Genomic DNA, 26,410 nt, shown 5'->3' with positions numbered 1-26,410 from the left:
GGGCCCGCCCCCTGTTTCCTGCCTCTGCCCCTGCCCCAAAGCGGCCCCAGTGGGAGCCCCTTCCTGACTTCCCCTGGTCAGCTCCCACACTCCAAAGCCTTCATCCTGGCCCTGGCCACTTGTCCCAGGAGGTCCTCTGTGGTCTCCACACACAGGGCTTCGCTTGCATCCTAAGTCACCTTGAGTCCACCTCCTGCTGCACTTGGCCACCGGGGCAGCTCGGGACCAGAGCACAAGCCCTGAGCCAGGGTCCTGGTGCAAGACCCCCATCGCCCTGAAGGGGTCTATGCTCATCCCTGAAGATGAGGAGAGCAGAGCCCCTGCCTCAGAGAGGCACAGTCTGACAGTACGCAAGACATCTCGACTCCGTGCAGTTGATCCATGGCTCCGGCCTGCTGGTTCCTGGGTCTGCCTGGGGCCCCATTCCTCGCACCCCCAGTAAACCTTGAAACACCCCTCCCCAGACTCCCAGGCCCCCTCCTGTCCTCACCTCTCCTGGCCTCAGCCCGAGAATCTGCCTCCTTCTTCCCTGTGGCCTCAACTGCTCTACATCCAGGCTTTACTCTACAGACTGATGGAGGAGGGGTAGGAAATTGGGGGGGCAGCAGCACATAGGGGTTTCAGGGGTCTCCCTGCAGTGGGCCATGGGCTGCTCCCAGTGCTTGGCCACTGTGCTTGGCCAATTCAGGGGATGCCCACAGAGGTAGTGTTCTGATGGGGGCACTGCCACGGACAGGCCGCAGGGATGCTCCCTGATGCACCTGAAAGGGGGCCAGCTCCAAGGAGACTCACACTAAATACAAGTGTGTCGAACGCCCGCAGCCACTGGGACCAGATATTAACAGTCCCTATAAATCAGCTCTCCTGGACCCTCGTCACCTGTGCACCTGCAAACTCAGCCAAGTTTGAACCTGGGCAGCACGGCAAAACCAGCCAAAACCTGGAGGCTGGGGATGGGGGGGACCTCATGCCCTATGAACTCCCCCTTCCCTGAGACACGTATATAAGGACAGAGCCCTGGGGGTTCAGAAAGTTAGATGAGACCTTACCTGGTCCTGGTAACAGTACTGGAGTCATCAAATTGGCCACGGGGTGCTACTTTTGTTTTCCCAGCTGGTCTGTCTCCCTTGCTCACCCAGATGCTGTCTGCAGCGTTAATAACCACGACCCCCAGCCCCACATGCAGCCCAGGCCGCAGTCTCCCACTTGGATTACGCACAGTGCACGCTGCCTGAATGCAGGGTGAGGGTAGCGACAGTGGTACAGCGAAAACAGGAAGTTGCAACAGATCTGAAAACGGTGACAGTGATGAAGGAGAAAGGAAAAGCAAAACATATGTCCCCACAAATTTATTTGTGACTTAAGACAGATGTCATCCTTAACAGAGTGAATCTGTCTGAAAGTATGTCCCAAATCACTCCAGGTTACAATGTAGCAAATGCAGAGGGTGCTCTGCACTCAGGTGCTGAGTAAACACTTGCTGACCTGGATAAAGCCAGTGCCGACCAAGGCCTCCCAGTCAAGCCTGGGACCTGGTACAGGTACAGGACTCTGAGAGCACCTGGAGGGCATTTTTGGATAAACTAGGACGAGTGGGTCTGTCTGCTCCCTAACCCTCTGTGCCTGCCTCTTGGGTTCCCAGCGGCTCTGTAGAGGAGGCCTCATGTGCGTTCTGAAAGCACTGATCACTCAACCCAGCTCTCAGTCCACACATGCAGGCTCACCCACGGGGCCAGAGCACCCTGACCCAACTCTATACTCCCGCCTCTTACAGAGCTACCAGGTGTCCACCAACAGTCCCCCAAAAGCCTAAGTCAGCAAGGTAGGATGCTCAGAGCTGAGGTCCATGCTGGGATCATCTTCAGGACCCTGTCCTCTCTCCTCTGCTCTGTGGACCCTGAGACAAATAAGCAGTGTAGCTAACGAAGCTGCTGGCCCAAAAGAACCTTGATATGGCCCACTTCCAGGTGGACTGCAGGGCCCTGGGCACATGTCCTCAATCAAGGATGGCCAGGCTCAAAGGGGAGGGCCACACACCCCAAGGCTCCCTGAAGTCAAACTGGCCAACTGCCATGGGGGCCAGCAGGTCGGGCAGAAACAGTCCCTGCAATGCCACGTCTGACAGGGACAGTGGGAGGCCAGGCCACTGAGCACAGCCTCAGCCTGAATGGCCATCACCTCCATAGTCACAAAGTTTTCCCACCTAAATGGACAAAGCAGACCCAAGTAATGTTTCCTCTTGTTCTTCTAATACTGAGTCAGATCTGACACTTGTACCCCCCGCCATTGTTCTGCGATGACACTGTCCTCACTGATCATGAGCCCAGACCAGAGCAGCCACATGCCCATCGGGAAGGTGACAGAACCTTTGGACCTGCTGGGGTGAACCTCTCATCCCTGCAACCTCAGGAACACCGCTGCCAATTCACAGAAATTCTCCACCCGACAAGGTCTCCGCTGACCAGGTGAGTGCACCATGGAACAACCCCATCAGAGATGCTTGCGAGGCCTATGGCAGGTTTAACAGCCATGCAGACAACCGGGAGGGAAAGGTGTTGGGAAAAGGTGGGGACAGCCTTCTGAATGGGCCCCTACTCCCAGAGGCTGGGGCAGAGAATTCACCTGCGCAAGGCCCTCTCCACCCCAATCTGGATCGGTGTCACCTCATCCAGGGGCAATGGGAGGGGAGGCTGTGGACACCCACATTTCTTCCAGGGAACCTGTCCTGCCACTGCCCGCTCCTAAGGACTAATACCGCCAGAGGGATCTATACCTTTCCCAGCTGTCTGAAGAACTGACCGCCCCCATCCCCACCCATGCCTTGACCAGTGCACCTGTTGGCCTGAACCCAGGGTCCAGGAACCCAGCAACCTCACAGCTTCTTTGACTCCCTAGATCTGTGTCCGCTGTGCCCCTACACCCATCCACACAGAACCCCAAAACTGCCCTCCACTGCAGGTCAGAGGCCAGCACACCTGAATGGAATGTCATGTGATGAGATCAATAACAGGGAGAGTGACATGACCAAGCACAAAGCTTGTAACCAGATGAACTCAGAGTCCTGTACCTGCTCCAGGTCCCAGGCTTGACTGGGTGGCCTTGGTGGGCACTGGCTTTATCCAGGTCAGCAAGTGTTTACTCAGTGGGGCAGGGAAGTGCTGCAGAGCTGGTGACAGGGTGGCAAAGGGGATCCTCAGGTGAGTGGCTTGGGGAGAAGCACAAAGACAGAAGCACATCCTGTCCAGGCAACAAGGCCATCCCCTCGGCCACACTCAGGGGACAGCTGATGGACCAACCCAGCCACCCAAGCACTGCTCAGCCCTGGACACAATGAAGATGAGGCTGCCACCCCAAGGAGGCCCTCAGCCGGGAAGGAGAAAACAGAAACCTGCTGAGGAAGGCACCCAGGAACAGCTAACAACACCAATGCCAAACGTGTGTGAGGGCCTCCAGTCCCTCCTGTACCCAATGCAGCCCCATGCTGGTGTCATTCCTACCTTCCTGACATACAGAGGCCAAAAACGCAGAGATGACTCCAGCATCCACACTTCTCTCCTCACCACGTGTCCTCAGACACTGAGGTGTGGCTTCACACAGCATAAAGGCGATGTCCCCCACCTAGACCTGCACCCAGGCCATGCCTTCTTTTAAGTCTCCTTTGGTTCCCAGATTAACTGCTGGTCATGCAGAGGTCCTGAGAGGCCAGGCAGGAAGGAGGGCTGTCCAAGCTCAGGCCAGAGCCACGGCTAAACTTCACTAGGGGGAACAGCACCCCTCAACCTCCAGGATACAGGCCAGACACCAGCTGGCATGCTCTCAGGTCAGAGCCAGATGAGCCAGGAAGGCCTGGTGGACAGGAAGTAACCAGGGCCAGGGTGCAGGTGGAGGAGGGGGCAGGTTCAGCGTGGGCTCTGTGGTGCCAGGGCAGTGCAGATGGGGCAGGAACTCAGGGAAACTCACCCCAACCACCAGGGCATTCTGCTCAGACAGGGGAGAAACTGCAGCCTACAGCCCACAGGGCACCCCAAACCCCTTGCCAGGACCTTGATGGCCCAAGAAGACAAGCCCAAGACCACATGACCCAAGGCCATGCTCTGGCAGATGGGATGCACTGCACTAAGGGGGAAACCAAACCAGAGGCAGCGTTCTCCTCAAGCTCAGGCAACACCAAAGCTTCCCGGACAGGCGCCTCGTCAGCCCAGAAAACCCAGCCTGTGTACAGCACCAAGACCAGCCTCAGGTGGGACCTGTCACTCCCCTATTTGCTCCAGATCGACCCACCCTGACCACCATCCAGGGACCCGAGCCAGATCCCACATCATCTCCAGTCACATGTGCAGCTCCACCCTGCACGTCCTGCTCGCCTCCCCCTGAGATGAGCCTCTCCCACATGTCCCCTCCAAGTAGACATTCTGCTCCAGTGCCATTTCCCTCTCCAAAGCAAACCCTGTAATTCAAATTTTAAATTTTAGAACGCAGTGCAGGCACCCTCTAAGTGCTCATCACTACACCAAGCAGAGTCAGGATTGTGACTAAAGGGCCTGGAACATCACAGGAAATCCCTATTGAGATGCTCTCCCAAAACAGAAGCTGTGGGTGAGACCCATGTGTGCAGCCTGGCCTCCCCCAGACCGATGAGGGACAGGGACTCTCATCACAGGCTTGGGGAAATGTGGGTAACTCCAAAACCTCCAAGTGCAGATTGATGTGACTCATCCCATGGTGGGATTTCTGGATTAATGTTCTTGTCTCCTGTGCAAAGCCGGTGGCCCCAGGCTGGTCCACATTTGAGGTTAGCTACATGAGCTGCTGCCGTATTTTGCTCATCATAAAGACGTCTTGCCAGTGTCTTTGTCAGGACACATGTGGGATGCTCCCAGCTCTCCCAGGAGTGAGCTCAAGGCCGCGCAAGAAGCAGAGCAGCTCAGCACCTGCCCCACTGAAGAGTCTGGTGTCTGGATTCTTCTACGTTTACATGCACACTGCAATCTCCAAAAGGAGGAGACCCTGGAGGGGGGCCAAGGCTTCAGAGTTCTCTGTGCTCACTCTGCACAGAGTAGGGGACCCTGTAAGCCAGGGCAGGATTGGCCCTCAAGCTGGCACCCAGAGAGTGCCACCAGGGACCTGGCAGGTGGACAATGACCCTTCGGCCTCCATCTGGCTTCTCATGCCACCATCTCTGCAGAGTAGGTCATGGAGGAGAGTCTCAGGTGCCACAATTCACTGGCACACAACAGAAGGGGGCACTGGAAAACCAGCTCTGCGTGCCCTCGGGGACACCATCTCCCCTCCCCCCCAGGCCCACAATTACTCTCCCTAAGCTCACTCAGCTGGTCTTAAGGGCCCGGGCACAGACACAGGGAGGGCAGGGCTGCGTCCCAAGAAGTGATGACAGGCGGGTGATCGAAATGCCACTCAGACCCTCCGCTGCTTTCTGACTAGCCACCTGGCCCTACACTGACCCCATCTACTGGACCCCATTCCTGAACCAAACCCACTTCCCAACAAGTGACCCCACCACCCACACCCACCTGCCAGGCAAACACTGAGGTAGTCAACATTTAAAAGCCATCACTCTACAGTCCCTTATGGAGAGCCCTGCTGTCCTCCCCTCCAGAGGCAATCTGCTGGGGGCAGACCTGGTCTGAGTTCTGTACTTCTGACTCACCCCAGCACAGGCCTCTCTCCCCAAACTCTGGACATCGCCCACCAGAGAAGGACTCTAGGGGGCAGTGTGGCCCCTCCTCCCCTCCTCCAGGTTCCCTGCTCCGGGAAGATGCGCAGACTCCTGCCGACAGTGTGCACCAGGAGGGCATGCAGGCCCCAAACTCAAGTATAGGGAACTTCCTCGGAGATGTCCCGCCAGAACATGACTTCTCAGGCACCCAGGCTGAGACGCAGCAGACGTCCTGCAGGCTGACCTGTAGTGCTCACTTCACTGGATTCAAACAAGCAAAATATATACTTTAGATCGAGAAAGTGCTTCCCCCACCAGTGACCTAAACCCTCCCTCAGCAACCAGAGAGCCGATGAAAACAGGAAACCCCGCAAGTGACAGTGTGAGCTCTCGGAGGCTGGCCGACAGCGACACAGCACAGCCTGTGAGGTCCAGGACACTGGGCTGGGGGGGCTGGGAGGCAGGTGTGGCATGACCACCATCAAGGTGACTTCCATCAGAACCACATCAAAGGCATGAGGGTGAGAGACGTGCAGGGTGTAGATGTGGCTTCCTGACACAGAGAAAGCAGCCCTGTAACTGTACCAGAGTCGGGACCACCACCTCATCTGATCCTACCACTGTGAGGAAGGGCAGGACTGCATCTACAAAGAGTCCCAATCTCAGGCAAACAGACCAGATGCTCACAGAGAAAGTATACTGAGATCTCAGGGCAGAGGCAGTAATGCCATAGGCCACCCTCAAGGGACCAGGGCCTGGGGACCAGGAAAGCAGGGAAGGAGCCTGTGAAGAGGCCAGGCGGTCAGCCCCCACCCTGTCCAGCACACCAGAGCCTGCTCTGGGGCTGTGTGGACAGCAAGGATCACTGCTTCCCCAATCTCTTAGAAGACTGGGCATTGCCCTGTGCAGCGGACTTTCCCAGGCAGTGGCACTACATGGTGGACTTGGGGTCTGGGTCTCCTCCCTGCTTTCTGTGTCCACACAGGGATAGTATTCAGAGGCCTGAGTCTAGTGGCGCTCCCCAGGAGGTGAGTCTGGCTAGAGAAGGCTAGTGATGGTGGGAGGTGGGGGTGAGGACGAGAGCCAAATGCAGGTTGTCCTGGCAGCCAGGAAGGAGTCTTTGAAAGAAGACAGAGAATAGGGAGTGCTGGGAAGACGGGGTGCAATCACAGCCCTGGGATGCGGCAGGTGTGCTGCGACGTGGGGTGGCCAGCCTGAGAAACAGTTGGCAGGTCCTGACAGGGTCAACAAAGAGCCACCAAAGAACCACAGTGCCCGCCCATGCACGTCCATGCAGAAACCTGGGCACAAAGCTCATGGCAGCACTATTCTTAATGTCAGCGTGCCCGTCACAGGTGGGAGACAGCAGAGTCTGGCGTGCCCAGGAGGAGATGAGTGCCTAGTCCTGAGCAGGAACGCAGCTATGACACTTGTCAGCACTGAAAACATGCTGGTGAAAGAAGCCAGATGCAAAGGCCACAGGAGTTCGCCATTTTTGTGCCACTCCAGAACAGGCAAATGCCTGGAGACGGACAAGAGACTGGTGATGCCAGGGGTGGGGGCAATCAGGGGAGATGGAGAAACCGGGGGGGGGGGGGCGCAACAGCAAAGGCATTTTCAGATCCAAAAAAAAAAAATCCTAAAATTAGTTGGTGATAGTTGCACAAGTCTGTCTGGACACTTACATGCTGAAGTGTATGGCGTGTGACAGCATCTCAGTGAAGCCATCACCAAACAAAAGTCCTTAAAGAAGCAGAGGACCCAGCCATAGAGGCCCTCTGGCATGAGGTGCCAGTGGATGCCAGCAGGCCTGGAGGTGCAGAGCTGGGCAGAGCTGGGAGAAGGCTGGGGAAGCCTGCAGAGCCCATGCTGCACGCAACAAACAGTGGAAGTGAGGAAGCCCACAGCAATAGGAGGGGCGGTAGGTCCAGGGACCTCACGGGGTGGGGCTGGAAGGAGGGCAAGGAGGGCAAAGCTGGTGATGCAGGGAAGACAGGGACAGCACCCCAGGTGCTGCCCATCCCATCTGGCCCAAGGGAGCACCTCACAGACACCTGTTGTCTGCAAGGCCCTGGGAAGCCTGGAGCCTCAGAAGCAGTCCTCAGCAGAGCCCAGTTGCACAACCAGTCTGCAACTCCTGGGCAGAGGGCTGCGGAAGATTGACCAAGCAAAAAGGGAAACCAGCTCAAAGCTGACATTTAGCTCTGAGTAAGTAGGAGGACAAAGGCCTTACCGGCAGACACCCAAGAGCAAGCTGTGCTCTCAGAACCCTACCGCCCAGCCGGTCTCCTTCCCGGGAAGCAGCCTTACCATGTAAGGGTGGGCCCAGCTCCGGAGCCTCAGCCTGTGAGACTCCACCTCTCAGTTCACTCCTAGCAAAAAGGTAAGAACCTAGAGCTGGAGACCTCACTGGTCAAAGCCCGGCCATCTCAAGCAAAACAATTAGGTTTGTAGCCCTGTCTACCGTCTCCCAGGCAAGTGGGAGTCCCACAGGGTTACAGACAGCACAAGGCTCTCTGAGGGCAGTCTAGTGGTCACTGAAAATCTGGAAAAGTCGCAGGTGCCCCAGCCATCTCTAGGCCCCCAGCGGGGAGATGGCCCTGCAGGTTTGGGAAGGGCCACAGCTGGGACAGAGGTCATTAGAGCCTCGAGGGCCCAGGAGACCTGGTGAGCGGTCCACTGGTCACAGCTATGTTTATAATAATGCCACGTGTTGACCTCCCTTCCTCACCCTGCTGTCTCCTGAGTTAACGGTGGAGGGTGTGTATGTGTGATGTCATTGTTCTCACAGCTAACGCAACGTTCTGAGCTTCAGCTCTTCTGAGTCTATCTACCGACGTGGCGAATGTTGGTACTTATAACCTACATAACCAAAAAACTCTTAGGGTCCTCCAAGATTTTAAGAAAGTAAGAGGCAAAAGTTTGAGCACCAATGTATTGTAGATATTTATCACACCCTTGTCTGTCACCGCGGGATGAGGAACAATCTGAGGGCCCTCTGTAGGGACTCCTGTGGCCTGCCTATCTGGGGGACACAGCAGAACCAGGAGTGCTGACAAGGTGAGAGCAGGATGTTAGGGCCAAGACATATCTACATCCAGAGTTTTAACAGTGGTCACCTCTGGAGGGGAGGAGGTAACAAGGAAAGATGACAAAACCACAAAAGCAGGAGTGCATCCCCCGTCGCTGTGCACAAAAGGAAGCTGACCTTCAGAGCAGGACAGGTGCACTTCTAACTCAGACCCCCTTCCTCCTCGATCCACCACCCTCCAGGAAGAGGCCAATGCCCTGGCCGCAAGCTGGAGCAGGGTTTCCCAGATGCTGGACCTGTCAGGAGAAAATCCAGAATCCGTCCCAGGCCTCACTCCATCTAAGGAGTGTGGTGGTCAGCATGGACACGTGTCAGGCAGAGACAGGGTCACCAAGCAGATCTCCTGAACCTATTATAAACCAAGGAATTTCCATTTCCTTCACTCAGGAACTGGCCACTTTCCTGACCAGGCTTCTCTCCCACAAGCACCACTCTAAGTCTCAGAGAGGAAGGTGCCCCGGCACGCGGGTGAGACTGTTTAATGCCCTCCCTGCTGCCACTGATGGGGGATGCTCCCACCCTTGAGCTGCTCACCACAGCAAGAAACATGTGGGTCACAGGCTGACACCTCTTCATTAGCCCTTAAATCCAAACATCTTGCAGAATTAACCTATGCACCGTTTTCAAAACGAATGTTCCTTCAGATGTAAACATAACGCAAAACGCCATACAGCCCTTAAAAGACACCGTGTTGCCAAACAAAAGTAAATTAAGTTACCTACTCTCATGTCAGCAGAGAGAAGTGTGTGTATACAGTCGAAACACAACAAAAATGTTAGAAGTCAGAATCAAAGATTACGGGGAAGAATGTTTGCACAGCAGAAGTCTGTTCCCTTTGAGACTCGAATGCCCCACCACGCTGCATTTTCCTGCCGTTTCTGAGGCTTTGAAGCCACAGCTAACGGATCTGAATCATCTGAGCAAACCCATGTTACAGGGCATGTTACTGGAAAGCCGAGAATAGACTGCTAAATATACAGACACACACCCATACCGGGCACTTTTGAAGAAAATTATCAAACGTGAAACTAGATAAAGTCGTCTGCGGCAGAGTCGGCGGGAAAGCACTCACCTCTCGCAGGGAGGAATAATGCTTTTGGCTCCTGGAAGTTAAAATAAGAAATACACAGAAATAGCGCCTACCTTTTATCAATAAAATCAAACCTGGCCAGCACATGGCTTGGCTTCCTGTAACACCTCCTGTGGTTGCTACGGGGACAGGGGCTGGGATGGGGACTGGGATGGGAACAGGGACAGGGACCCACCGGGAGCCTGAGTCTTGCTGGCCTTGGACCCACCACCCTGGCCACACCCCTGGCTCACCTAGGTAGGTGGGACAGGACGCCACCAGCCCCACCTGTGCCATCCCCTTGATTCCCAAACGCGCCCGCCCCTTGGAGCTGCACCCTGCTGTTTTGGGGGTGGCAGTTTAGGTATCAGCAGTGGGTGGCAGGCGGCTGACACCCTGAACTAGGTCAGCCTGGGCCTGCCTGCGGAGCGCGCGCCCCCACCGCTCAGCCCAGGGCTGCAGCCCGGCGGGCGCCCTGGAAGCGGAGGCCTCGCAGCGGGCATCCCTTTCTGGCCAGGAGGAGCCTCTCAGCACGGCTCTCACTGGAGACCCCGAGTCACAGGGCGCAGGGAGGGCCCCGCACACCGGCCGGTGACGTGCAGGGAGACTCGGGGCCGGCCGGGCCGGGGTCAGCAGACTGAGGCCGGTCAGGGCCGGGGGCTGGGCGGGGGCACCAGGACCGCGCTCCGGGCGAGCTGGGCGCTGCGCTCCGGGCTCAGGGGCGCAGGAGCGGGTCCGGCGCTGTGAGGTTCAGGGCCGGCGTCCCAGGCTAAGGGTCCGGGTCCGGGTTCGGGTCCCGGTCCGGGTCCCAGGCCAGGTTTTGGGCTCTAGATTCCCGGGCTCAGTCCCGGTTCCGAGGTCCTGGACCGGGCCGGGCCGCCGCGGCACTTACGTCGTCGAAGAGCGAGCCCACGTTGGCCGTGACCAGCAGCACCGCGGTGCCCGGGGCGGCCGCCTTCCCCGCCATCGTGGCCTGGCCGGCCGGCCGGTGTCCGCGGGCCGCGCGTCAGCTGCGCCGGGGGGCGGCCCCGGGGCGCATCGCGGGCTCGGCGGGTCGGGCCGGGCCTGGCCGGGGTCTGGCCGCGCGCTCGCTCTGGCTCTCTGCGGCCCGCGCCCGTCGCTCGCCGCCGGCGCCTCAGCGCGGCCCGCGCGCAGCCATTAGCAGCGCCGCCGCGGGAGTCGAGCAGCGCGGCCGCGGAGCACTGAGGCGAGGCCGCTCCGGATCGGGGGCGGGGCGTGAAGGGGCGGGGCGCGAGGCGGGGCGGGGCCTGGAGGGCGGGGCCTCGGAGCTGGGTGGGCTATTGGGAATCCAGGCGAGGGGCGGGGCGGGATCATGTGGGGGCGGGGCCTGCGAGGGGCGCTCCTACGTGGGCCTTGGCTGCTCCTCCAGTGCTGCTGACAGTCTGCGGCCGCCCCGCTCGACCCTGGCCCCACCCCTGCGCCGTGGCTGCACGCTGACTCCTCCCTCCGCAGTTGCTGTGACGTCACGGGCCCACGGTTCGGAAGGTACCTCTTAAAGGGGCCGCTCGTGACTTCGCACCTCAGAGAGGTCTCGGTTCCTCCCTCCGGCAGGGTACGGTGTGCGGCGCTGGGCCAACTTGGCGGCGCCCCAGGAGCTTGAGCACGTGGCTCTGCGCCTTCCGGATTCGGACCCTTAGAAATGGAAGGGGAAAGAGGCTGGGCTGTAGCATGGGGGTAAAGGTAGCGTGGGGGTAAAGGCCGGGCCCGGGTGGGGCTCAGCATAGGCAGGACTGTGCTGCCCGGACTCAGGTGGGGCTTGGAGGGCATAGGTGGCCGGGTGGGGCACGACGTGCGCAGATGACTGGGTGGGCAAGGCCCGATGATGGGGTACTCCCCTGGAAACGAGAGGGCCCCACATTGGTAAAGCTAAATGACCTGACAGTTATCGTTACAAAATGTAACCAGTAACCGCCAAAGTAACGTTAATGAGACACTTGATTCAACCGAGAATATCATTCGTATGTAACCAGTACTTACTTAAACATCATCAGTGCGCTTTCCAAACCAGACATTGAATCAGTTCCCACAGGGCGTGATTCCACTGCTCACAGCCACATGCACCTGCCACCCAGCTGGACAGGGTGGCTCCCAGAGCTATGCAAGCACAACTTAGGGATGGAGAGTGTCACAGGAAAGTGACAGGGCCTCTGGCACGGGGCTCCAGCAAGGCCAGCCTTCACCTCAGTGCCCAAAGGCATCAGATGTGGGTGCTGTTCTATTAACAGAGACGTTCAGACACCACCTGCCAGGGCTGGGGACACCATTTGGCAGGCTCTGTGAAGCGCCCATCTTCACTAAGGAAGGCACCACCATCCCTTGTCAATCTATCCGAGGTCCCTGCTCACTTACAGTGGCACTCAGCCTAAATACCAAAACCCATTTGATTTAGACACAAATGTCTAATTCATTCAGTGGTTGTGGGCCATGGACTGAATAGTATCCTCCCAAATTCATAGGTTGGGTTGAAGCCCCAACCTCCAGTGTGGCTGTACATGGAGATGGGGCTTATAAGTTGGCAATTAAGGTTAAATGAGGTCATAAGGGTGGGTTCCTTTTCCAAATAGCATTAGTATCCTTATGAGAGACCCCAGAGTACTCACTGCCCCCCATGTCCCTTCACCCCTGAACAGAAGACAAAAAGTCATGTGAACACACAGAGAGAAGGCATTGCCTGAAATCAAGGGAGAGAAAGTCCTTACCTGAAACCAAAGCTTATGGAAACTCAACCTTGGACTTCTAGCCTCCAGAACCCTGAGGAATGCATTCCTGTTGTTCAGGCCACCCGATCTGTAGTATTATACCTGTTGGAGCTGACTAATACAGCATCTCTTGTTTTCCTTTTTTACAAAGTCGGCACATGCCAAGGATACCCTGGGTAGAAACCAAGTAGAGGAACATCAAGGACACCTGGAACCTGTTTCCTAAGCAGTGGTGTTGCCAGCTTCCCTCCCCTAAGGTTGCCTTCTCCCTCACACCCTAGCATTTCCTGGCCAGAAACAGGCACACCTGCACACAAGTGCCTGCATGCACACAAACTCACTTACTCTGAGATTGCCTAAATCAGCAAAACTAAGCTAGAGAACCTCTAGCCCTGTAGCCTGGCATCCCTCAGCTCTTGGGGCATCCTTACTGGGCACTGAGCCTCCAGGCTTCTCTACACGTGTCCACTCATCACCCTAAGATGAAGGATCATTTCACCCCTTCCCCTCTCCAAGCCACCAACAGACCTTCCCCACCTGACAGATGCTCATGCCCTTCACCAGGGAGGAATTTGCAGTCTGACACCTTGCTGCTAGGTTGGCTGGCCCATCAGCATCTGATGGCCACTGCACCTCCTCTGTCCTGCCATGACCTTAGCCTCCTTTCCTGGCTCCTTCTAGTTCCCCACCCCATGTCCTGGGATCCGGGGTGGCCCTGGTTCATCCTTCCTCTGTGTGCATTCTCTGCTGGCCAGCTTAATTGGGCCCACACCTGAGACTTTCAGCTGCCCTGGGCAAGGGTATCTCAAACCCAGCGGGCAGCAGATACTTGATCGGCCCCCTTCCACCAGTGCACCTGCTTGCTGTTGGTGGGATTCATGGCCAGTTCTGGGCCATGGGCCTCTCAAATGCCCTTCCTCTGTCAGACCTCCCTGCCTACCACTGTACCCCATAAGCTCCCCTTGTGTCCCCCAACCACTATGGGAACACAGGCAGCCTGGGAACTGAGCCTCCGCAGTCTGATGGAGCTTGCCATGGGCAAATAGTCAATACATATCACACAAATCAGTGAGAGGTGTGACCATCTCCATGCCTGGGCCTGGGCTACCTGACTTTCTGATACATATTGAAACGCTGACATCACCCATGTTAAAAGCCACGTTCACACAATCATGGGTGAGAGGGTGGCTTGCTTTTCCTGTATGCCCATCTTCACCTTTGGAACGTTGTTGCGTGTCGGTGTGTTACCTTTGTCAAACTAATATAATAAGTTTTGCAAAGCCTTGCTTACCTGGCTGTAGGAAAGGCCTGTCCCCACCCCCCGCATCTGGACCCAACCCCTCAGTGTGGGAGGGCAGAGGAGGGGAGGTGGAGGCAGCCAGAGCTGTGATAAGGATTCCCCAGAAGGAGCCAGCCTGTTCCAATCCAGCCTGCTTGGCCAGATGTTCTCTGGGCTCCCAGGAGGGAGATTGGCTCAAGGCTTATGTTAAATAACAATATGCCATAAGCCTTTTTTTTTTCTTTAAAGGGACAGCACATTAGCTATGGCATATCATCACATCATTGCTTAGTTCAAGGTAATGATCAATTTATTTATGGATTCAGATTATCAGACATTTGAGAGGTTTCCTCATCCCCAAGCATGCTTAGAGATTATCCTTCAGCAAATGGATGGATGGATGGATGGATGGTTGGATGAATAGATGGTTAGATGGCACTTTGTAGTTACAAAGTGTGTTTCAGTCATGTAATAATCCATTTTTAATACTCTTGTCAGGTGCGTCAAACTTATCTCACTGTGTATAAAAACACTGGTTAAATGACTCAGGTCATTTAACTTACTCTGGTTACTTTTCTGATGTGGGGAGTCTGGCTGGACACAGAGTGATAGTCCTCTTTGTGAGGGGCTGGAGGTGGTGGCTTTACCCATTAGTAAATTGATAGGCAGCTTATAATCTGACCCCAGATTCATTTGGGACAGGAAGGTTGTTTCCCCCTATAAATTATTTAGGTGGGATACTTGCCTCATTAATCAACGTGGTAATAGCTACCATTCTTCAGGACCCAGCCATGCATGTGTGAGGTGCTTTACAATAGTCATTTTCAGTCTTCATAGTTGTATGAGGTACATATGTTTTATAAATAAGAAGACTGAGGCTTCAGGATTAAACTGCTGGCCAACTTTCCACAGCCCATAGGTACACAGCCAGGAGCAGAACTAAAGCCAGAACTCCAAGCCCAGCTGGTTACCAACCAGCTTAAACCTTCATCCATCCCGTCATTCGCTTACTTGTTCATTCTGCACTTTCTCTGAGCTCGGCACTACTCTGAATAATAGGGCAGATGGATGGTCCATGCCCTTAGGAAACTGAGATTCCAGCAAGAGAACAGGCAAGAAACGCCTGAGGGTCACTCTGATTAGGTGGCACTGTGCCAATGCACTGGAGGTTTCCTTACAAAAAGTCACATGCCCATCAGGGAACATTTGACAGCTAGAGAGAGCAGTACACAGAGCAGGACAGGAAGGGAGTGGTCACTCATCACGTCATGCCGCACAAACCACACCGTTAACGTTGCTGGTGGTACATCTGCCGAGTGTTGATGACGCTCAGTTCCACACTTGGTGCTCTGATCATGCTGTGCACACGGCTCTGACTCCTTTTTGTACAACCCAGCACTCGTAGGTAAGTGCTTCCCGATGCAACGGACAATGCTTCCTAAGTGTGCGAGTGCCTGTCACCCGGCAGGTATGTTCTGCTTTGCGTCACTGGTGATGCCCTGGTGTCGGAAGTCTAGGTTGTTTCCAGCTTCTCATGATCAGTTGATGGATTCAGAAAAGGCATTTGACAAAAGTATAACATCCTTTTTTTATGATTAAAAAAAAAAAAGAAACTCTTTGCAAACTAAAAATAAAGGGAACTTCCTAAATCTGATAAAGCGCATGACGCAAACTTTCCAACTCCCATCCCAGCTGGTGCTGACAGATGGAGTGCTCACTCACGAATCCTGGACAGGACGGGAGTGTCCTCTTCAACCCTCAAGTCAGTGCTGGGCCAAAGCTCTGTCTGTGCAATAAAGTGAGGAGAAGAAATAAAAGGCAAACGGATTGGAAAGAAAGAAGTGAAAACTGCCTTTGGTTTCAGGCAATATGATCATCTGCATAGAAAATCCTAAGGAATCTAAAAAAAAAAAATGCTACCAACAAGGTCAGGGAACACAAATCAATGATCGAAAGTTAATTGGGCTCTGGCCAAGAGCGTTGTCCTGCTACACAAAGGTTGTGGGTTTGATTCCCAGTTAGGGCACCTATGAGAATCAACCAAATAAATTTAAAAAAAAAATTTTTTTTAATGAATTGTATTGCTATCTATCAGAAATGAACATTGGACCAAAAATTAGTCCTTTCCATTTACTAGAGCACAGAAATCAAAATGTGTAGGAATACACGTAACAAATATGTACAAGACTTCTGCAGTGAAGGCTACAGAACAAGGCGGGTGGAAATGAAAAGGAGGTAAGAAATGGTGCTCAGTCCGCCAGGCTGCCCACTGCGCTCTCCCGGGAACCTTGTAGCAACTCCTTTTGGTTTGTTCTCAATCAGCTCCATACAGTTAATGCATAGAGCCCATAATATGTAATTCCCAACAGGTCTGAGGTCCAGTCAGGCCCGGGGCCCCACACTCTGAACCCCGTGGCGACTGGCACTGTTGGCACCCCCCCTCCATCCTGCAGGAAAAGAGGAGTGATTTTTTTGGATTCTCTTGGCGACGTCTTGGTTGGCTCAGCGATCAGCTGCGCGCACATGGGGCATGTGAGGCTTGCTCTTTGGGGTGAGTCTGTTTACCTAAATTTATGCAGGCAGAAACTGGTGCACGAACTGGGGAGCTGTGTACAGGAGACATGCCCGGTGATGCCCCCCCTGCTCGGGGACACATCCCGGCCAGGGCGATGCTTTCCTGTCCGAAAAGGCCAAGTAGGTTCCAGAAGCACCAAGCCCCAAATGAACACCGAGACAAAGTCAGGGAAGTCAGGCTAGGGAAATCTGGCTTCGGGTGGGCGACGCCCTTTGCCAGTCATCAAAGCTCCCGGTGTCCTGTGAGCTCCTTCCCAGGGAAAAGCAAGCACGCTGCGGTTTCCTCCCGATGCCCAGGCTGGAAGGGATGCCAACGCTTGCTGCAACAATCAGCACCATTCGTGTTGGCACTCGACAGCCTATGTTTTTTCAAGGATTCGCGACTGTAATTTCTACCTTGAAACTCCAGATTCACGAAATCTGCTTTATGAAGGCTCGTCTCTGCTGTCCATTGTTTGGATCTTCAAGACTTCAAACATATCCCAGCGTTATCTTAAGAGAAACAAACAAAGAAACAAAAAAGCCCGCACGTATCTAGGCTCTGGCTCGACAGCAGTGTGTGTGTGTGACACATGTGTCTTCTTTCCTATGGGGCCGGCTGGAGCGGGCTTGGCTTCTTGGCACGTACCGAAGATGACGCGGCCGTGGCACACGCGGAGACTTGGCGGCAGCGAGTGGACAGACAGAGCAACAGTGGACCCAGAATAAATGACCTCACTAAGTTGTAATGAGGAGATGCCATTCTATGGAACGTTTCTGTTCTGTTAAGTCGCGGCCTGTTCAAAATTGAATCTCATGACTTAGAAAAATTACGGATGTCTCTCTATCAGAATTAATTTTTTGATGATTTGTCTTGGGCGACCGCCTAAAGTGTGCTTTGGTGGGTCCTTGTTAACATTGCTGTCAGCACGTTGTCTCCTCAATTTAAGGAAAGCGGTAGGAATCACAGCGAGTTGTGGTCATTGGACGCCGATGGTCAGTAGCGCCGAGGGCTGGGAAGAAGCCCGGTGGTGCTGAGCTTAGTTTCACTCAGACTTGGTTTTGGCAGTTAAGGGTGTCTTCTCTGTCGGCTGAGTGCAGTTTCAGCCACAGCTCGGGGGAAGGGAAGCAGGAACCGAGGTCAGGGTGCCTCCCTGAGACCTTCCACTCAGGACAGAGAGTCACCAGGAAGAAATGGGAAGACACGGTGTAGTAGGGCAGGAGAGGCATCGTCTGGCTGGCTGGTGGAGCAGTGGCCATGCACATATGAGGAACAGGGGCACCACTGGCCTTTACCTCAAACATAGGAAAGTCACCATTAGCTGAAAGTAAGCAGCAGCGAGTGGGGAAGGCTTGGGAGCAGCAAAGAGCTGGGGGCCAAGCCCATGGAGGCCGTCACAGTGGCAGCAGCACTCGGTCTGGCGTCAGGGAGCAAGAGTCCTTTGTGGCCATGAGAACAGCTGGACCTTGGAGACACACTGAGTCAGCCATGCCCAGCAGGACCCTGAGGGAGCCCACCTGACGACACATCACCTGGGAAGTGAAGTGTCCTTCCCTGCGGGACACCTGGCTTTTTCCACTGTATGTATCTCATCATGTTCATGGGGTGGGGGGGTGGGGGGGTCTGCACGTGTGCACTGTGTGCAGGCTACAGTCACCCTGACTATACTTTGGAGCTAGTTTTTCTGAATTAAAGAAAGAATAAACGGGAAAGAGAAGCTCTGGCCAGTTGGCTCAGTGGTAGAGCATCGACCTGGCATGTGGAAGTTCCGGGTTTGATTCCTGGTCAGGGCACACAGGACAAGCAACCATCTGCTCTCCCTCCCTCCCTCTTCTCTCTCTCTCTCTCTCTCTCTCTCTCTCTCTCTCTCTCTTTCTCTCTCCCCTCCTAATAGCTGTGGCTTGATTGATTCCAGCAAGTTTGCCCCAGGCACTAAGGATGGCTCCATGGAGCCTTTTCCTCAGGTACTAAAAATAGCTCTGTTGTGAGCATGGCCCTAGGTGGGCAGAGCATCAGCCCCAGATGGGGGTTGCTGGGTGGATCCCCGGCAGGGCACATACAGGAATCTGTCTTTCTATCTCCCCTCTTCTCACTTAAAAATTAAAAGACAAATTAAAAAATAAAAAAGAGAGAGAAAAGGAAGACACACTGGTGGTCGCTATGACTTCTGAGATGGTTTTTCATACATTTGAGGGCAATTGGGAAATTGCTACTCGAGCCCCATATGCATGTGGCTGAACATCAAGCCAGCTTCGTCCCAGGTGTGGGTCATTCTGGGAGGATAAACGGAGGCACTGGGCCTCACCTTCATTACAAAAGGCAGTGTTTTCAAATAGCTTTCTATTTTACATATTTACTTATTTCTAATATTTTACATATTTACTTATTTCTAGCTTATCAAAAACAGGTTCATTCCTAAAGACAGGAATGTCTTGGGCATAATTCTAAGTAAGACAGGTAGGAGCACTGCCTTCTTCACTTAACTAGCTACTTTAACTTACCATTGGTTGTATCTAAGGATATGTCAAGTCTAATAAGAAAAATCAGTAAAAACCAAATAGCTCATTTTCTTACATATATTTATGTGTTGTTGGTGTTGTTTTGGTCACTTCAATAAAACAGAAATAGCCTGACCTGTGGTGGTGCAGTGGATAAAGCATTGACCTGGAACACTGAGGTCGCCGGTTCAAATTCCCAGGCTTGCCTGGTCAAGGCACGTATGGGAGATGATGCTTCCTGCTCCTCCCTCCCTTCTCTCTCTCTCTTTCTCTCTCTCTCTTTCTCCTTTCTAAAATGAATAAATAAAGTCTTTTAAAAAAAATAAAGTAGAAATATATTGTTATCCTACTAAGGGTATTCTGATATTATATGATGCATTCTTTTATTTGGTTAAGAACTTTTGTTATCCTTTTAATTATAAATTTAAAATACGTTAATATCAAAAAACAAGCCTTTCTATCAATGCAAGAACTCTTATGCATGTTCAGTGCAATTGCCTATTATTTTTTTTAAAAAAGGTCATTAAATTATTTTTGGGTATATTAATCATTTGTATTGCCATTAGGAATATGATTGTGTACTACCCCATGTTCAAACTAGTGTGGTTTGCAAACAGAAATGCTACTAATCTAAATGTGTATTGAACATTTGAAAGCAATTGCTTCTAGTTTTCTCTGTCTAATGACTTATTAGACATTCTCTTGGATTTTTTCAGTGGACAATCACAGTAACGGGTTTGAAATGACGGTTTTAATACTATGTACAGTGTGTCTGTAAAGTCATGGTGCACTTTTGACCGGTCACAGGAAAGCAACAAAAGACAATGGAAATGTGAAATCTGCACCAAATAAAAGGAAAACCCTCCCAGTTTCTGTAGGATGATGTGGCAGCATGTACACATGCGCAGATGATGACGTAACACCATGTATACAGCAGAGCAGCCCATGGCCATGCCAGTCGAGATGTGGATGGTACAGAGGAAAGTTCAGTGTATTCTGTGGCTCGCTAAATTCGAATCCATGACCAAAGTGCAACGTGAATATCGGCGCGTTTATAATGAAGCACCACCACATAGGAATAACTTTACTCGGTGGGATAAGCAGTTGAAGGAAACCAGCAGTTTGGTGGAGAAACCCCGTTCTGGTAGGCCATCAGTCAGTGACGAGTCTGTAGAGGCTATACGGGATAGCTAACCTAAGGAGCCCTAAAAAATCTGTGTGTGAGCCCACATTGAACTGCACTGAATAGGTATGAAACTGGGAGAGTTTTCCTTTTATTTGGTGCAGATTTCACATTCCTATCGTCTTTTGTTGCTTTCCTGTGACCGGTCAAAAGTGCACCATGACTTTATGGACACACTGTATTTAAAACTAAATTAAGATAACACCCAAAATGGAAAATAATAGATTTTTTTTCCTAAACCACAAATAGATTTAATTAAATTACTTTTTGAAGTATGAATCAAGTAAAATATTGACAACATGACCCATCATAATTTTTAAAGCAACATATCTCCAGGAATAAAGCATCTTGAGCAGTCCTTCCCGGAAGAAAGGACTACCTGCCAGGCCTGCCACCCACTGAGGGGCTCAGCTGCCTGGTGCCAGCACCCCACCTGCACCATCTCCCTCCTCCCCGCTCTGCTTGAATCGCTCGGTGCCCGTCTGCCAACACGAACTTAAGCTGGCAGGCAGAAATCGCCCAAAATCTAGCAGCAGAATTGCAGATGGTATAATTACTCACTCAGCAGCTGGTACCCTCACCTTTCAACTTTAAAACAAGTCCAGGATCAATTAGTAGAACAGTTGTGTTAATTAAAAGATTCATTCACAACTCCAAGCCTGCTTAGACACTGCAGATCCTGCCTTTTTCAGCCGAAGCCCGAGAGACTAACCCGATAGGAGTCCCTGACATTTCAAGGGAGATAACAGCCAACCTCCCACCCCCCATCCAGCACATGCTCAGGTCACCACCTTGCTTGGCACGGAGGTGGGAGAGGAGGCCACAGCAGAACAATGCTAGTCAGGTGGGGGGAGCCAACAGCTGGATATGGTGGACAGGGGTCTTCCCAGAGGTCAGAGACAAACACTTCTGACATGGGCAGTTGAACCCACTCCCTTACACGTGCACTGTGTAGACAAAGCTCATGGTCCTGGTGCCGGGTGACCACTGTGCTCTCCAGAGGGACCCTCTGGACCCAGTTCCTGCCCCATGCCACAGGGCACCAATGATGGCTCCTTGACTGCCTCCTGCTCTCCAGGGCTCAATGAGCCCCAGTCCTCCTGCTTGGACAAGACAGTGGATCCCGACACCATGCACACAGGGCTCTACTGCCCTGCTGATCCTGGGGAGACGGACAGGGACCTAGCCACTTGGTCCATCTGCCCTTCATCCTTCAGGGTACACTGGGCTCCTCTCAGGGACGTGGCTGGGGGTGCTCAGCTAGGCCAGGTATGCCTACCTCCTTGTCCTTTCTGGTTTCTGAGGATGGACCGAGCTGGGCAGGGACTGCTCCCTTACTGCCTGCAGGCTCCCTCAGGGGTCCTGGAGGCTCTGGGCACCTGCTGGCCCAGCAGGGAGGTAGATTCACTTCATGCTTCTCCTGAAACCACTGGCCTCAGACTCTGCTGGGTCCCTTTCCTTGAGGGCCCTACTCTGCTGGTTCTGCAGGGACTGAACTCATCCTTTCAAAGGGCAAGGCCCATCCAGGGGCCTTCACACACACCCCCAGGCGGGGATGGGGAGGAGGATGTGGGTCACCAACACTGAGGCTGTGTGTACAGGAGAAGAGAAGAAGCCATTTGCAAAAACAGCAAAGCAAGAGTCGAAAGGCAGGCAGACAGACAGACAGCCAGTCCAATAGAACCCGAGAACACTGGAGTCTCTGCAACAGAGACAGGTCGAAACCCACGGGGCCTGGTGACACTGCCAAGCCCTGCCTGGAGCTGGCCTGGGCTTCCTGACTCAGGGTCCGCCGCGCACCCACTCACTCGCAGGTCCTGCGTATCAGCACCCAGACCGAGACATCCTGTCTGGCCAGGCACCCTTGATGGCCAGCCTCATCCCAACACTCTTACTGGGTGGCACTCAACTCACTGAGCTCCTGGTGCAAGTCAGGAGCTGGGGTTAATGACCCTGACCACTCACTTGAGTGACAACATGACTGTGATGTTTCTTGTGGTGACCAAAATAAGGGACGGAAGGTAGCGGGGGAAGGCAGCAGCTGTCAAGTGAGGAGCCATGCAATTCTTTTTGGCTATAAGCAAAGGACTGATGTTAATTAAGTCTGACATTAGATATTCATAAGATCAGAAATAAAACCTTCATAACAACAGGGTTGAGTCAAGGGAGGAAACCTACTCAGTAGGTGAACCATATTTTTGTCAATACCGAGGGGGTGCAGTGGGGTGCTAGCTCAGGTCCTTCAAGATGTCCCCCAAGTGTGGGCCAGGAATAGTACCATGGGCCAGGGAGTGTGACCAGTCCTGCCAGGAGACAGGAGAGTGTGGCCAGACCAGAGTTCAGGGACCACCTTCAAGAGCCAGGGTCACACAGCCCAGGGCTGGAGGGGTGGGAAGGAATGCCCCATCCATCCATTCTCTCCCTGGTCCTGGGCTCAGCCTCCCGGCCAGAGCAAAGGGAACAGGATGGGCAGGAGGGACAGGGGAAAAATGAGCATCACCTCACCCCCAAAGTCCCCACATGAGACAACAGATAATTAAGCTCCTAGAACTTGTTTCTGTACATTTCTTATCCTGAAATGTACTCTTCTCCCAGGAAGCCAACAGGGTTGGGGGTTACCATGGAGTCTCCCAGCAGTGTGTGCAGGGCACGGGGTGGGGGACGGGGACTGGTCCATGGGACTCAGGTCCCAGCAGCCCTGCCAGCACCGAGCCCTGCTCACTTGGCCAGAAACCTGCTCCATCCGAGGACAGGGTGCTTCTGCAGGGACCAGGTACCCGACCATGGGCCACACCCTCCTCTCTGTCATTGAGATGTTCAGGGACAGCCCTCTGTGTGGAGCTCTCCGGTGACACTCTGACATCCTGGTTCTTGGGGCACCTCTCCACATTCCCAGGCCTTGACAACACATGCTCTTTCCCAGCAGCCTCAGGCTCACTGCCCACTATTGGGAGCCCCCGGCCCCTGCAGTCAGGTGGGTCAATAAGGGGCAGGGGCAGACAGAGAGCAGAGGAGCTCAGGGAGACGAGGCTCAGACAGTGACCTGGAATGGCCTTCATGCAGTCAGCCCCATCACCCCTGAGTGGATGGGGGAGTGTGGGGAGCTGGACAGAGGGTCCCAGGAGCCCGCCCACAGTCAGGGCCCCCCTGGCCTCCAGCTGACCAGTGTGTCTGACCCATTCCTCTTGCTCTAAACTGGGCCTTGGCTGTCGCTTGCTTCTAGGCAGCCTGGAGAGTCAGTCTCCTTAGCATCCAGGGGCTACCTATGACCAGCACAGTTAGAGCCTGGCGCTCTCCGAGGCCCTGAGTGGGAAGCTCACCTGTCACCTGTAGCTGCAGAACCCAGAGGTCCTCTTCCAGGGCTGGCCAGACTGGGGTATGTCCCAAGGGGCACCGGGAATTCTGCTGGGCCCTTTCTAAACCCAGATGCGGTTGTCCACCTTCCTTTGGCCCGGGGTTCTGCCCTCGGGAGAGAGAGCCCTGGGAGTGGAGGGGGAACCCGGGAACAGCCTGACTCTCTGTGGACTGATGGAAAGTCCCGCAGCCCTCCCTTCGGGGTGCTGGAGGTGTGGCACCCCCTAGAGTCTGGGTGGCTTCTGGGCCTTTTCTGGGGTGCAGTCCTGGTGGGGTAGGACTGGGTATGAGGGCCTCAGGACTTTCCCCCACAGCTCCAGCGTGACTTTGGGAAAAATCACTGTACCTCTCAGCCTCAGTTTCCCCATCTGTGAAGTGGTGCACAAGAATGAATTGGGCCCCCAGGACTGTTCTGGGGGCCAGCCAGTTCCTGGTGGGGCCCCTGCTGTGTGCTGAGCGTGAGTTCTCCTGTGGTGGTGAAGGGGCTGAGAAAGAGAGAGAAATGGTCACCACACAGAGACGTCAGCATCTGCACGCAGCGTGCTCCCCAGACACACGTAAAAGAAAGTAACTTTATGGAACCAGTCCAGCGTTTGCTTGACTTTCAAAATATAAGCATCGTGACACGTTACATAAAAGACATGCTTTCTGGCTGAGCCGCCCTCCTCCCCACGCCAGGGCTGACGATGGCCAACGCTTCTGACCTCAGGAGAGCAAACCAGAGGGCCGCTCGGGCTATTTTAAGCATGGACTTAAAAAGTAAAAGCAGCTGTAAACTGAAAAGTTTCAGGAACATGCCATTTCTTGGAGCAATGCGGCAGAGAAGCTGGCCCTCGGGCCGAGCAGCTGGAACCCTCCCCTGGCAGAGCTGGACACCCAGGCCTCAGGCAGGCAGCCGGTCTGGCCGGCCATGTCAGTGCTGAGTTTCAGTGATTCATCCTGCGGGGGTGCTGGCCATAGGCCAAGGTGGGCGTGTCCAGCAGGGCCTCAGCGAGGAGAGGACAGCCCTGTCCTTACCTTCCCAGACTGCCTGCTAGGCCCACGTGGCCCTGTCTTCTCCCACAACCGCCTCTAGGGTCCAGACCAGAGTCCTCGTCGGGGCCAGGGGTCATGAAATCAGCCCCCTCCCTTGGTCTGCATGGTTTCCAGGCTGGGCTAGACACAGACCACAGGGCTGAGGGTGGTCTTGGAGGACTTGGCAAGTGTCCTTCAAACACCACATCACAGGAGCCCCCTTACCAGTGTCCAGAGCTGCCCCCCCCAGCCACCCCTGATGACAGCCCAATCGAAAGACAGTCTCTTTTCAGTTTGTGCAGACGAGGAGGGGAGGGTGTATGCAGTGTTGAGCGTCCATCTCTGGTCTCCCAAGGGCTCTCACGGGTGCAGACCCACACATTCCCACTTGACTGCGTTCATAAAGGGGACACTGAGCAGGCAGGACTCACAGAGCGGTGGCGTGGGGTCCTCAGTGGCTCCTCTCCTGCCAGTCATTAACTCCCAGGCTAGGGACCTTCCCACCTTAGGCACTGTTGTCCCCCATGTTGGGCCTGACTATTGGCCTGTGGCTTTCCTGTGGGGAGTGGGTCCTTTGCCAGAGTCCCACGACACCCACCCAGAGCACCCACAGGGGCCTGAACAGCGTCCGCTCCAGAGACCTTGGCCCTGTCCTGGGAAGGGACACACAGTGGTCACTGCTCGATGGGCAGCTTCCTGGTTCATCACCTCCTGGCAGGTAGGGGGCAGGTTGGACCTAGGTCACGGCTGCCTCCAGCCCGTGATGCCAGCAGCACGCCGCGTCACGGCAGCACAGAACTCCTGGGCGAACTTGTTCTTGACAACGAGCGACCTGTGTCCCGGCCACTCTGATTGGCCCCATCATGTCTGTGCATCTCCAGGTGCCGCGGGCTCACCCTGTGGTCTCGGGTGTCACTCGTCAGCTGGAGCGCATGCTGCCGATCTTCTCTGCAGAGCAACACTCACAGACACAGGAGACCTTCTGGGGAGCGGTTGGCTGCTTAACGAGACAGCTGGACGCCCTCCCTCCCGCCACATGGGCACAGCTCCCTGAGGTGGGTGCTCAGGCTGACAGCCAGTGTGAGGACTTCCAGAGGCAGACAGGTGAGGACCGGGGTGCAGCCCCCTCCAGCCCACAAATTATTTTGTCCTCAAGGAAAAGCCTTCTCTTTGCCAGAAGTTCTGGGAGGCAGGTGTGGCCATGGTCTCTTCTTGTAGAATGGCAGGTCCCCTGGAGAACCCCCTCAGTGGGCACGTAGCCCTCTGCACACTGTCTCCTCTGCAAGCCAGGAGAGGAAGCCCCATGCAGCAAGCTCGGGGGACACTCACAGCAATGCTGTGACATGCTCCGCAGACACTGCCTCTCGGGGTGTTGAGCACCCACAGCCTAAATGGCTTTAGGGCCTCGACTTAGAGGCCACCTTGATCCTGTTTGTGAGTCACAGCAGCCCCCACCCAGCCCAGGGAGGACCCTGATGGAGCGTCGTTTCCCCGGGGGCTTCCTGAGAAGCAGGGGCTGATCGTGGGGACTGGACGGGCTCCGCTAGCCGGCACCTTGGACCTCGTTGCTCTACAGAAACTGGACGGCTCTGCCCCAGGATGTCCGGCACACTTTCCCCAAGCCCAGGGGCCAGCTCTGGCGCAAGCACTTTCTTGCACCACTGTGTGGATGCCGCTTTAACACCAGAAGCGACCCCACGTGGGCGGGTCAGGGACAGGCCTGCTTTGGGATGAGGCCAGAGTCCAGCCCTCCTGAAGGGGCCACTGGCCTTGGAAGACGTGGGGCTGGGTCCTGGAGCTGCGGCTGGAGGTGGCGCTGGCTAAATCTGAACTGGGGCTTTCTCAGTCCCTGCGGTCAGATGGTGGGTGCAGGGCAGGGTGAGTGGGAGTGACCAAAGCCCCAGGCTGATGTTCCGGGTCCAGCAGTGACCAGCGGGGGAGGGCACACAAGCATGTCATTGGGTCCACTTC

General features: G+C 54.6%; 1 protein-coding gene across 2 annotated transcripts in view; it reads right to left on the bottom strand.

Moving 5' to 3' along the window:
* INPP5A (inositol polyphosphate-5-phosphatase A) overlaps positions 1-11,058 on the bottom strand; it is a 154,156-nt gene extending 143,098 nt beyond the window's left edge. For both annotated transcript variants that reach the window (XM_066239550.1, XM_066239551.1), the window contains exon 1: positions 10,730-11,058. In XM_066239550.1, the coding sequence (XP_066095647.1) occupies positions 10,730-10,804 (75 nt within the window). In that variant the 5' untranslated portion in view covers positions 10,805-11,058. The remainder of the gene's footprint in view (positions 1-10,729) is intronic.
* Between the last annotated feature and the right edge of the window lie 15,352 nt (positions 11,059-26,410).

This window comes from Saccopteryx bilineata, chromosome 7, assembly GCF_036850765.1.
Source record: "Saccopteryx bilineata isolate mSacBil1 chromosome 7, mSacBil1_pri_phased_curated, whole genome shotgun sequence".
Taxonomy (NCBI): domain Eukaryota; kingdom Metazoa; phylum Chordata; class Mammalia; order Chiroptera; family Emballonuridae; genus Saccopteryx; species Saccopteryx bilineata.
This window is presented reverse-complemented; position numbering and strand designations above follow the sequence as displayed.